At 30.1% G+C, this 13,397-nt stretch overlaps 3 protein-coding genes across 3 annotated transcripts; 2 read left to right on the top strand and 1 right to left on the bottom strand.

Annotated features, from left to right (window-relative positions):
- Window positions 1-2,647: 2,647 nt before the first annotated feature.
- On the top strand, window positions 2,648-4,522 carry LOC145191315 (translationally-controlled tumor protein homolog). Its single transcript, XM_090067642.1, has 3 exons — window positions 2,648-2,804; window positions 3,626-4,164; window positions 4,408-4,522. The coding sequence occupies exons 1-2, from the start codon at window positions 2,777-2,779 to the stop codon at window positions 4,147-4,149; spliced, it is 552 nt and encodes a 183-aa protein (XP_089923768.1). The 5' UTR covers window positions 2,648-2,776; the 3' UTR covers window positions 4,150-4,164; window positions 4,408-4,522.
- Window positions 4,523-4,585: 63 nt separating this feature from the next.
- LOC149882108 (uncharacterized) lies at window positions 4,586-6,273 on the top strand. Its single transcript, XM_090067641.1, has 2 exons — window positions 4,586-4,706; window positions 5,587-6,273. The coding sequence occupies exon 2, from the start codon at window positions 5,596-5,598 to the stop codon at window positions 6,235-6,237; it is 642 nt and encodes a 213-aa protein (XP_089923767.1). The 5' UTR covers window positions 4,586-4,706; window positions 5,587-5,595; the 3' UTR covers window positions 6,238-6,273.
- Window positions 6,274-7,540: 1,267 nt separating this feature from the next.
- Window positions 7,541-8,298, bottom strand: LOC149882107 (zinc finger BED domain-containing protein 4-like). The gene is made up of 2 exons (XM_090065892.1): window positions 8,001-8,298; window positions 7,541-7,938 (listed from the first exon to the last, which is right to left on the bottom strand). Exons 1-2 carry the CDS (start codon window positions 8,296-8,298, stop codon window positions 7,541-7,543), a joined length of 696 nt encoding a protein of 231 aa, XP_089922018.1.
- Between the last annotated feature and the right edge of the window lie 5,099 nt (window positions 8,299-13,397).

The following is a 13,397-nucleotide window of genomic DNA, read 5'->3' as shown; positions in this document are numbered from 1 at the left end:
CGTGAGCGCTAAAATTATTTTAATTATTTTAAGCCGCTTAACTGCAGTATTACCCGATTTTCAACTTAGTATATTGGTACCCTCAAGATAAGATGTTACTGTTTTTTAGTTTACATTTTTGTATTGCTGCTTTGTTTTACCACACTTGCCAACTTCAATGGATTTTGCTGAATGTTACTGGCTTTCTCAAAAAATTTGTTTTCGATTTATTTCTAGTAGTTTTGTCTAACATATTATTTGTATTTATCTAGTTTTGTTATATATATATATATATATATATATATATATATATATATATATATATATGTATGTATGTATGTATGTATGTATGTATGTATGTATGTATGTATGTATGTATGTATGTATGTATGTATGTATGTATGTATGTATGTATGTATGTATGTATGTATGTATGTATGTATATAAAGAAAAAAAAAAAATGTGGAAAGTGAATGGGTGGAGCCTTCAAAGAAAAATCTAAAATTTGGAAACATGTATAAAATTCAATAAGAGATGAAAATATTGTTAAGTGCAACCAAACAAGCAACAACAACATTACTTTATCATTTAGAAAAAAGAGAAAATATAAAAATAAAAAAATGAGGGGAGTTTATTGCGCTACTTCATCTTCAGGATCAATTTAAAAATTGAATTCAAGTCTAATACAACTCAATTTCAATTATTGTCAGTTTTTTCAAGAAAGATTCCTCTGAACTTGTTTTGGTTCAAATGATTGGTGTTGATCTTATTACAATTTAAAAATCATTAAAAGATATTGATATTCTAAGTTCAAGGAAAGCTATGACTTCAATATTTTTGGAACACAGGAAAAAACTTTGGTTCTGGGAATGATGATAGATTTTCATTGGCTCAGGATAAATGGACTTTCAATAGAAATCAAAGATATTTGCCTTAGCTTGTTATATAATTCAGTTTAATGCCTTGGAATAATGAAGATTGTTGGCTCAATGAAGGCTGAAGGTGGTATTAAATTGATTGAAACAAATCTTGAAGTTTTTAGGTAAATTGTGAAGAATTACTACTTAGTGAAAAAGCCGTTGAGCTATGTGAGCTTAATGAAAATAAAACCACTATCAAAAACATTTGTATATTTGCAAACTTTTTTAAAAGGTAACCTCTAAAAATGATGATCTTCAACGGTATTGTCTTTATGAATTAAGGAAAGAATTGGTTTTAATTTTGAATACAAAAACATGTTTTTGGAATTCAATATCTAAAATTACTTCCAGATTTCTTAAACTCTAACCAGCAGTTAGGGAAACATAAGAGCATTTTAATGCATTGAAAATACAACCAACAATAATGACATTAAAACTCACAAATATCTGAGAGATTGTTGAAGGTGGCACTACTGTCCTTTGTAAAAGAGATATCCACTGATTTTGGAGAAAACCTGCAAATTTATCTTTACAAAATTAAAGTTCAACATACAACAATATCTGATTTTCTTTTTTGAGTCAATTATATAAAGAGTTTCTGGAAAAAATTTGAAATGCAGGCCTTTTAAGATATTTAGAGGCACCAAATCAGTATGTTCAACCTTATACAGATTCTATTTTAGATTATCCTAAGGAAAAAGAATTTTAAATTATGTAGTACTATCATACTAAAATGTATATAATATTTGATTGTTTGGAAAATAGTTAAAATTACTTAAAATACTCAAGTACTTTGATAAAGATTACTTCGGTAATTTTTTACCATTACTTGAACACTCCTATTTGCAAACCTTTGAGAATCTCCACCATATCGTTTGTTTATATTAGAATTATATGTTATATTTAAAAATTTTAATATTATGAAACAATAACATGAAGCAATTACTAGTATAATAGTAAGAACTTCAAAATATCTCTATATATATAACTACAGGTACGAAAAAAAATAAATAAATAAAAATAAACAAAAAAAGCCTCAAAATCTTTGTTTAGTGTTGCCTCCAACTCATAAGTAATTCCTAGATTTGCAATTTTTGTCATTAATCACATTACTCAAATTAGATCCAAAGAATATCTGGGCACATTCACTTGGATTATTGTAGTATTTCCTACAATATTGAAAATTAAAAGTCTAATTAAGTCATATATATTCTTTCACTTTTTGCAAACTGTTCGGATTGCGGTTTGCGTTCGCTTTACTTAATAAAAAACCTAAAAAATTAAGACTTCAGCACTAAAATTGTATAAAATCAGGCGTTCATAATCACCCATTACGGGTTTTCTTTGGATCAATCTCAATAAGCCAAATTGTCCATGCATTAGCTGGGGCTGTGACAAATCTTACTTAAGGAATATTTTTGAATAAATAATTTTGTTTAGGCAAAATAATGGTAGATTTATTACATAAATCTGGAGTTATCAAAAGAAAGCGATTAAAATTTGTTCCACCCCATATGACAATACATTAGCGTCGAAAAGTTTCATAAAAAGTGATAAATTATTTTATACAGAAATGGCAAAAAAAAAAAATTAACGAGCCACAAAAACAATTATTAGAAAATCAGATAAAAATTTAATAAAAAATTACTTTTAGTTTAATTTCAGGAAAAGTAGATATTGATTTAATACTTGTTAAGGAAATAAAAACCCTAACTATTGAAATAATTAAAACGTGTATAATTTATGTTTTAATATGACGTTAAAAGAGAATATTATTAGTGTTCACTACGGTCGGGTTCTCTTACATTACAGCTCCTGAAAAGGGTCGCTCACTTACCGATTTGTGTCCTAACTTATCCTACCTTATCTAAGGAATCATGTATATTTACAACTGCATTTTTACAGGTAAGTTTGGATATACTGTTATATTTATTTATTTTAAGTCACAAAATTTTAAACAAAATGAACTTTAAGTAGAATCTCGGAAAAACTTTAAGTAGAATCTCGAAAAAAGTTAGTCTTTCGTCATTCTATAACGACTTACTGCTTACACCCATATAATCAATGCTCTTCTACATTAAAAAAAAAAAAAAAAAGCCAATGGCTAAATAAATATCAGTTCTAAAAAGTGTTGATAATGCTACACATCTTAAAATTTTTAATTGGAAAACCTAAGTCTTGATTAAACAAACATACATTTAAGAAATTATTTAATATTTAACTGTTAGGTTTTTCTCTAACCGTTACAATTTTTTTTCTTCTCTCAATTAGTTAACATCTTATTTATTTCATACCTGTTAGACTAAGTTTTTCCAATCAATGGTAAACTGTTAAAATTCACATAACTAGTTCATGTTAATATTGTTATCAGTATACACAGGATGTTAAACCCTGCAATTCTTAATATTCAATTAAAGTTGACATTCTATGCTTTTTTTTATGACAAAGAAATGAATAGATTTAAAAGTAGTTTTCTCTGTTATATTAATGGGTCAATTCTTTTTTAATTTTTTTTTTCTTGCTGAGCAACTTTCAGTTCTGAATAAATAAATTCAAACAATGCCACCTATCTAATAATGGCTATAAATGTTAATTTTTTTTTATTAAGCTACCTGATTTCTCCAGTTGTTTTTAGTTTTTTAAAAGATTAATGACTTGATGCTGTTCTTTTTACTATTAAAAGAATTTTTTTTCACCTTATTCTTTTTTTTTTTAAAAAAAATTAGGGAAAGAAGTCTTCTCTGATGCTTATGCACACAAACTTGAAGATGACTTTGTGTGGGTTGTAGATGGAAAATATGAGGAGCTGGCTGATCAAAAATTTGATGATTCCTTATTTGGTGGAAATAAGTCTGCTGAAGCAGAAGAGGATGATGGGGAGCCTGGTACAGAATATAAGCCTGTTGTGAACACACTGCTCAGAGCTTTCAGATTGGAAGAGCCTGTCACAATTACTTCTCTCAATGATTTTAAAAAGGCATTAAAGAAGTATACTGTTAATTTGATTGCAAAACTTAATGATTCAAATCCTGATCGTGTGGCTGTACTAAAAGCAAAACTTCCTAAATATGCAAAGCAATGGGCTGAAAATTTTGATAAAATTAGAGTATATGTTACTGAAGGTGATGGTTTTGAAGTTGAGGGAACCCTAGCAATTATTACTCAAGATGTACCATTTGGAGAGGAAAAACCAAATGATAAATGCAAAATGACTATTCTTTCAGATTCTTTAGTCAAGGAAAAATTTTAGAGAAGTAATCTTAAGGTTATACATTTCATTCATTTACATTTTCATTTGTCTTCACTGACCTTATAGTGCAGTCTTCTTTTTGTCAAAATAATATCAGGCATTATTACTTCAATAAATGTTTGCTGTTTATAACTGAGTTTGCCCTAAATTATATTCATGTAAAAACCGTTCTAAGTCTAATGATAGATTCTATACTTAATGATTGTGTTTGTTTGAAATATTGTTTTTGTTTTAAATATTGTTTTTTATTTTTATTAGAATCTAATAGAGCTGTCAAAATGGAATTGTCAAATTGTCATGCACCATGTGACTTAGTTTGCTTGGTCATTTTTTGTATGATGTAACTTAAAAAATGAATCTATGAATTATTAAATGTCACTTTATTTCTGTTTGGGCTATCTTAAATGCCTAAAATAACTATATGCAGACTTCATATATAGTTTGTGTAACAGCTAACCTTGGACTGATAATCTAATGGTGTTTATGTATTAAATAAATCCTAGAAATACCTGTTAAAGTAAAACATTTGAAGTGGAATAACTCAAGCTAGATATTAGGTAAATACCAGCCTTTTGTATTGTAATACCAGAGATCTCTTAAATGTAAGAACTATAAACCATCAAATTAGCTCTAATTTGACCCTCTTTTTACTCCCAAACTAGGGAGCTTCTCCCATGTACATGTAAGATTGGAGTGTTCTTTACTCAACATGTTAAGATGCAAATACAAATTACGTCAAAAAAAAAAAAAGTAATTGTTTTGAAATAGGTTTGTGGCAGATTTAAACTATTTTTGATTTTTCTTGTTTTTCATGAAAACTTTTATAATTGTAAACCAATTTTGTTACCTAATTGTACTTTTTGAATAACCCCGTAAGAAAATTACCAAGGAAACCCCTAATGCCATCAGAATACTCCAAAAGTCTAGCTATAATACGGATGCATTGCCCCCAGGGGGTAAATCCTCAGAAGGGCTATTCAATGCGGCTAGGCCCTGTGATTGTCAGCATTCTAACACTAGCATCTTTGTTACCAACCTGTTGAAATGGCAAACTCATATATCAAGGCTATTTGTTTAAAGTTTCGGTGTTACGTTAAAAAAGTTTACTAAATGTGATATCTATGCATGCGCAAAATCATTAAAACTTTTTTCACGCCTTACGGCGTAAAAAAAGTTTGCCCGTTAAAAAAGCATTCAAAATGATACCGTTGACCGGGGTCAATTGTAGATTTTTTTTTGAATTCCTAAATTTTAACAAAGATAACATGTTTTAATTTTGTTAGAGATACCAACAATATATTTCGACTATTATATCAACAATTTTGGTATATCAAAAATTTTTGTGAATATAGTACAAATACTTCGTAGACTACATTAAGTTTATTTTGGCGTTTTTTGACACTTCTGATACGTTTAATGAACCATTTGATTTCTTAGCCGGTGAAAATGTCGAGGCAATATAAGCGAAAGCGTGGTTCAAGAGCATATGCAACTTCATACAGTCAAGAAACGTTGTCCAATGCTATAAAAGAATGTTTAACTGAAAGAATGAGCGTGAGAAAGGCTAGTCGACAGTTCGGAATATACGTTTCCCGTTTGCTTCAACCGTTGGACGTTGCTGTTTTCCGTCCGCTAAAGATAGAAACGCGCATCAAAGAATCAATACCAAAAAATCAGTTCCTCGGTCTTCTTGCTCTACTGCAACGTCAATTAAAAAGCGATAATTTGAGATCTGACTTCAAGGCTAGTGGAATATTTCCCTTCGATAAAGAAATGGTCATGAAGCGTTTGCCACAGGTCAACAAAGAAATTGGAGGAGGTATCGGTAGTACTGTTAAGGAAGTATTCAATGAAGATATAGAAGGTCTATTAGTGAAACATTGTGGACAGGATGGGAAAACAAATCGCACCAGAGGGAAAAAGATCACAACTGGCAAAGCGATAACACCGCAAGATCTGGTGAATAACACAACTCCTACCACATCAAAGAATAACAATAACACCAAGAATAACAAGAAAAGGGCAAGAGTTGAACAAGTGTCATCATCCTCAGATGACGATAATGACCAACTAGAAAATGACTTTTAATGACTTTTGCACAATAACAGGGAGCTAGTTGCAAAATTTTTTGTCCATTTAATTGTTCTTTTCATGTTTCTCTAAGTGTTTAAGAACTGATGATTTTTTAAAACTCCAAAAAGTGACCAATGTTACCCCATAAGGGGTATTATTGATCAAACATGATAAAAACCTGGGGTAACATTGGTCACTTTTTGGCGTTTAAAAATAAATATTTGTAATAAAAAAATTAAAAAAATAAATATAGAGGCCTATAGCCAAGACCTATAATGTTATTACCACAAGAGAAAACTGTAAAAAATTAATAAGATTCAGAGATGTTTAAGAAAAACTGCTAAAACTGACCAAAGTTACCCTGGCTAATGATACTCTTTAATTTGCGCAACCCTCAAATCCACAACAGAATATGCTTTGAAATTTTGATTAAGGCATTGGGAGGCATTCTTTTTTTATTTTTGAGCAAAAGCTCTCAAAGAGAGTTTCAATTATTTTTTCTAATTTTTTTTTCCCGCAATTTTCTAATTCTACAAAGTTATACAATTTTCATGACATTTTTTTTTTCATTTGACCTCCTCATAGTATCAAAGCTTTTAAACTCCTAAGTAAATTATATTTCATGAAAAAATAGAACATAGATACTCACTTCTAAAAGAATTATACTATACTAATTATAATAATATATACAAAATCAAATATTTTTAAATTCTTACATTATAGTTCACCATGAGCTCCTGTTAAGCTTTATCTCTTTACAGTATATACATTTCCACCTATACTAAAAAGTCTTTCACTCTCCACAGAAGACGTTGGGCAGCTTAAATACTTTAAAGCAAGCTTTGCTAATAGTCGCATTTTGGTTTTCTGTGATTTCCACCACAACAAAAGATTGCTTTCTTTGTCAATAAGGTCTTCATTTGAGTAGTGTTGAATTTTGTTTAAAGTTTCATTTGAAATTAAAGTTTGTGGTTGACCAATTTATTTAGAATTAAATCCTACAAGCTCTTCAAAGCAATTGTCAAAACCCATTTCTACTATATCTTTCTATTCATTTAGTACTGTACCATTATTTTCATATTCTGAGTCAATATTTTCAATGTCACAAGCTGCAGACCGATCATTTTCAGAAACTTTGATGTTTTTCATATTTTCATGGGTTTTAATAAGTTGAATGGTTATGTTCTCAGTACTTGTTTTAGCAGCTGAAAAGGTGTTTTCATTTTTGAACATTTTAAATTTGAATCTGGGATCAAGAAATATTGACAAGATGATGTTATAGTTATCAGTATATTGTTTGAAACTATTCTCCATTGAATTAGTTGTCATCAATTAAAGATTTATTAATGAAATATTTCAAAAGCTGTATCTGTGGTATAGTATCTGAGACAATAGAATTTCTTTCACTCAAGTGAATTCTTGTTATGTGGAAATCTTTTAGCAAAACACAAAACTGTCCAATAATCATCCATTTGTTTACATTTAATAAAGGAAGCTTACCATTTTCAAGTGCATATATGGTTAGAGGTTTCCTTTGTTCATAAATTAGTTCTAACATATGACAGGTACTATTCCACCTTGTTGGAACATTTTGAATAAGTTTGTGCTTAGGAACATTGTTTGCTTCTTGAAGAGCTTTAAGTTTAGGGTAGGCTTGGGGAGAATGGCTAAAATGCCCAACAATTGAATGGCAGTTTGCAATGACATTCTTGACTACTGTTTGTTCAAAAATACACTCATTAATTTCTAGTTGCAGCGTGTGTAAAAACAAGCCATACTATCATATGGGCTATCTTTAATAGCCTTAAAAATATTTGTACCATTATCTCTAGCTATTAAATGAATTTTTGAAGGTGATATTTTAAATTCAGCCATAATATCTTCAATCAATTCAACAATATTTGCTGCTGTATGCCTCTCAGGAAATGGAACTACTCTAAGTACAACAGTTTTCTGATTAAATGTATTGTCTAAACAGTGACCTGTCAGGCTCATGAAGCTTTCATTTGAACTACTGGTCCATATATCAGTAGTAAAGCTTATAAATTCAGCAACTGAGTAAACATGGACAGCCATTTTTAACATAAAGTATAAAATAATTTCATCAACTGAGTAAACATGGACAGCCATTTTTAATATAAAGTATACACTAATTTTTATTATTTTACATACCCTAATGAAACAATTAGGGATGCGCCGAACGTTCGGCAAAACCGAACGTACGGCTGTTTTGCCGAACGTTCGGTTCGGCTGAACCTTAGCAAAGGTTCGGCCATTAATGCAAATTAGGAAATCATCGTACATTTACCTAAATATAAATAAAATTTAATTCATTCGTACCATAGCTACATTTTAAATGGATAAAGTTTTTATTAAAAATAGCTTACCGATTAAACATAGAAGGACATAAGATTTTATAAATGTATTTCAATACAATTTTAGTTTAAACTTTATTATGTATTTTCAATACACAATAAATCGGACCAATTGGAATAACAGCTTTACCAAAACTTCTACTTGACTAAAATAATTGGTAAATACTCCTGCATCAATTGAGTAAAATTTTAGCTCATCCAAAAAATCTAATAATATAAAATCACCATTTACTAGTCTTAAAATAACAAATAGGAATTTAAACGAAAAAGATGTTTTATTGAATTTAGGTCTGTTAAAAGTGGTACCTATTGCTGTGGTAAAATAAATTTCACTACAGAGAAAGTTTCTTACAAGCTTGCTACTCAACTGGTTTAACTGATAAAAATATTTGAAAAAAACAAACTTAGGGAAAAACATTATTATGGAGTTCCATAATAACGCTCCAATCAAGTATTTTGTTATTAATGTATAATTGTATTATGTAATAGTAATAGCAATCACAAATAAACAACTTTAGAAAAATAAAATGTCAAAAACATGAAAATCAATTATTACTTGTTTCCCTCAAGTTACAATGTGTAAACATTAATTTTTCACCACTTTCTTGTAATAATGTGTTTCTAATTGGTTCATAAATGTTACCACCTGCATAAAAAGTCTTTCACTTTCAACAGAAGGAGGTGGTGCTGAAAGAAACCTTTGGGTTATTTTCTTTAAGTTATTTAAAGAGTTTTCACAATTTTTCCACCATAAAAGAGGGCTTTCTTTTTCCATAACTAGCGGGAGTTTTAAATACTCTTCAATCTTTATGTTGATTATTTGCAGATATATTACTCTGGATTGAATTAAATAGATTACCATAAATTTGTTTAACAATATTTTCACTAATTACTGGGTATTTGGTAAGTAGGGTACATCTCTTCAATTAATTTTCTAAGACCAAGATCTTCTTCAATTAATTTTCTAAGACCAAGATCTTCTTGTGTATGGTTGAATATCCAACGCCATTATTTCTCCAATGCGATTGTGAATCTTGATTGCTCTATGGTCATTAATATCCCACAACCTTTTTTTATTAATACTCTCTACTAATTTTAATTGTTTTTTTATTTCCGAATCACTTGATGTAGAAACGGTCGATGTTTCAATAATTTTTTTTTTATCAGACTCATTTTCAGCCTATATACTCTACAAGGTGCTTTTTTTGTAAATGGCGCCTAATTGCACTAGTGGTAAATGTTTTTGGACAATTCCCACCTCTGGAGAGTATTGTTTTGCATAGTAGGCAGATAAGATATTTTTTCAGAAAACATTGTTTTATACTTTTACAAGATTAAAATGTTATTACTAAATTATAAAAATGAAGTTCAACCAAAAATAAAGTAAAAGATTTTAAATTTAAACTGTGTAAATATGTTTTAAAATAATGTTACATATAATGTTATTTTATCCTATACGTTATATGTTATACATTTATTTATATTCCCTATCTTTAATAATTGTATTATTTTTTGAATAAAAAGTGGTTAAAATTTTTATTTACACTGCAAATAAAAATGTTAGCATTTATTTTTTTTACACCACAAACAATTATCCAATAATAAATTAACTTTTCAAAGTTACTATATAAATTTTCAAACAAAATTTCATAATAACAATAGTTTAAGTAATATTTTAACAATAGTTCGGTTGCCGAACCGTTCGGTGTTCGGCAAAGATACATGGCCGAACGTTCGGATTCGGTGTTCGGCGAAAAATTGGGTTCGGCCCATCCCTACAAATTATATTCAGCATCATTCTTTTAAAAAGCCTTTTATAATATTGAAACATTCGAAATTGATATATGTAATACATCAATATATAACATACAGTATTGGACAAAACATTTGCAACCTACATCGAACAATGCTAAAAAGTGTTCCTAATTTTACATGTCTTAAAAACGAAACGACCTATACTACCACAGCAAACAGCTCAGGAGTCTGGAGTCATAGCATGCCATGACATGAGCAATCAGCTGACAGGTTACAGCACGCAGGCAGAATTTCGTTGACAAGTGCCATTTTGCAGCGGACAAAACAAGTGCAACTTTTTTGGTTTGTTTCATTTTCTTAAGTCTGGTCCGTGTCAACGTCACGGAAGTTTTTAAATAATTAAAGGAAGTATCCAGAAGTTTCCAGAAGCATGCAGAAGCTTCCAGAAGTTTCCAGAAGAAGCATCTGGAAGCATTCAGTAGCATCCAGAAATATTTATTATTTTTATGACTTCAAGTGCAAAAATGGCTCCCGACAGTCTTGGATTGGAACTAAGAAAGAAAGTTATTGGCGATTACGTAAGTGGAATGTCACAAAAACGTATTTGTGATAAATATCGCGTGAAAAAATGGACCGTATCAAGACTATGTTCCAAATATCGTTCTACGGGGAAGTTGGCAGCAGATAACAAAGGTGGAAGACCGCGTTCCATCACTTCTAGAGAGGATTCTATGATTGTCAGATCCGTCAAGAAGGATCCCTGGATATCATCAGTCGAGACACAAAAGCAATTAGAGCTGCCTGTATTGGACCGAACAATCAGACGACGTGCTGTTGAAGCCGGATTGTTTTCTCGACGCCCTGCAAAGAAACCGCTGATTTCACTAAAAAACCAGAAGAAAAGACTCCTGTTTGCTACATCTCATATTGACTGAAATGTGCAGAAATGGCGAACTGTCCTGTTCAGTGATGAATCGAAGTTCAACATCATTGGGAGCGATGGCATTTGCCGTGTACGTCGACCGGCCGGAAAACGCCTAGATTTACGTTACTGCCATAAGACCGTGAAGCATGGTGGAGGCAATGTAATGGTTTGGGGGTGTTTTTCTGCTAAAGGTCTAGGTCCAATACATCGAAACGATGGAATAATGGACCGTTTCATGTATAAAAATATCCTGAAAGATGTTATGTTACCTCATGCTGAATGGAATATGCCAATAAAATGGGTTTTTTAGCAAGACAACGATCCGAAACACACTGCAAAAGCAGTCAAGCAGTGGTTTCCAGACAACCACCTATCGGTGATGGATTGGCCGCCTCAATCTTCGGATCTCAACCCTATCGAGAAGCTGTGGGAGATCGTCAACCGAAGAATTAATCGTGAAGGTGTTCGTAATAAGGATCAACTGTTTGAACAAATCCAAAAGGCCTGGGCAGCGATTCCACAAAGTTTCATTGATCACCTGATCGAATCTATGCCTCGAAGATGCAAGGCTGTGATCAACAACAAAGGATTCGCCACGAAATATTGATAGCGAAATACAGCTTGGTCAACATTTTGTCGAGTTGCACTTGTTTTGTCCAGAAGGAAATCAACTTTTTTTAATACTTTTGATTAATTTATCAATTTTCGTGTACAAATAATGAACTTTGTGATGAATAAAACTTGAAGAACTTTGTCTCTAAACAGTTACATAGATATTTCTCTAAATTGAAAAAATGCAGCACTTTTATGTAAAGAAACTAAATTAGCATTATTTGGTTGCAAATGTTTTGTCTAATACTGTATATATTATCGACTTAAAACATCAATATACAACACATGTCTACGCTATAATATTGACAATATAATATTGAGATAAAGCATCAATATATAACATATAATATTTACATAAACTATATATATTGATAAAACTCAAATAAAAAATATTTTATTTGAATTTTTTTAAAGATGTTCCAAACTACAAAATTTGAATACTTTTCTAAAAGATGACAAATAAAAAGATTTAAACAAATTCTAGCAATAAGTATTCTAATTTTATAATGATTCATGCGCTAAATAATTTTCTAAATTAATCCAGGTATAAAGAAGATTTTTCCAACCGTAAGGGGCATTCATGAAGTATTAGGGAGAGTTTTAAACAAAACTTTAAGACTTCTAGGCAAGGAGGCATTTTTTTTTAGATTTTTTGATATAACAATCCGTTTATAGAATAAATATTATAATTTTTTTAATTTAAAAGCTAATTAACTTGTTTAGTTAATTTTCTTAGTTCCAGCACATAAAATTTTTTTTTTATGATTATCAGTTGTGTTAATTATTCAAAATCATCATTAATGACATTTTGTTAAAGTGGTACGTTTGGTTGGGGTAAAGTGGTAGGTTTGCTTGGGGTAAAGTGAACCTTTTGTAAAAGATATGAAAATTTTCATATTTTTTTAGATTAAAAAAAATCTGTAAGCTTTGAGAACTTGCCGCATTCTCCACATTTCAATATGGTACGTTTTTTTTTTTTGTTCATAGTTATACTTGTGACTGTTCAAAAATACAATGAATGTTGATACTTCTCACAACTCACAAACTATAGAGAGAAAGGAAAATATGCAATACTGTGCATAAATCAACAAACGGTAATGCAAACAACAATAAAGTTATTTACAGGGAACTCGGGAGAGATTAATATATTTAATGTTCAAGCTCAATTATTAATTATTCTAATTAATGCAGAGCATCCCAATTTTTAAAAATTAAATAATGACATCACAAATAACAATTAGTTCTATGATCCAATAAATATATTTTACTTTATAAATAATAAGAAAACGAAAAACTAAAAAAAAAATAATTAGACCCATTCTATCCCTACCCGGGGGAGAAAGAACAGTGCATATTTAAACACTAACTTTTAATTATATTGTTTTTTTGAAATATTGCTTTTAAATATCATTAGATATATAATAACGAAGCATAAATATTAAAACAAACCTAAACATGTGTAATAACATATGATAACAAGGGCGGATTTTAGGGGCGGCCATTATGGC

Source organism: Hydra viridissima, unplaced genomic scaffold, assembly GCF_058129835.1.
Source record: "Hydra viridissima isolate aposymbiotic clone 2 unplaced genomic scaffold, HvirCarnegie_v1 scaffold_11, whole genome shotgun sequence".
In the NCBI taxonomy this organism is placed as follows: Eukaryota; Metazoa; Cnidaria; class Hydrozoa; order Anthoathecata; family Hydridae; genus Hydra; species Hydra viridissima.
This window is presented reverse-complemented; position numbering and strand designations above follow the sequence as displayed.

Coding starts and splice junctions, on each gene's coding strand:
- LOC145191315 (XM_090067642.1), top strand. CDS start 2,777: ATGTATATTTACAACTGCATTTTTACAG. Junction 2,805..3,625: donor TTACAACTGCATTTTTACAG/GTAAGTTTGGAT, acceptor AAAAAAAATTAG/GGAAAGAAGTCTTCTCTGAT.
- LOC149882108 (XM_090067641.1), top strand. CDS start 5,596: ATGTCGAGGCAATATAAGCGAAAGCGTGGTTCAAGAGCATATGCAACT.
- LOC149882107 (XM_090065892.1), bottom strand. CDS start 8,298: ATGGCTGTCCATGTTTACTCAGTTGCTGAATTTATAAGCTTTACTACT. Junction 7,939..8,000: donor TAAAGATAGCCCATATGATA/GTATGGCTTGTT, acceptor TTGAACAAACAG/TAGTCAAGAATGTCATTGCA.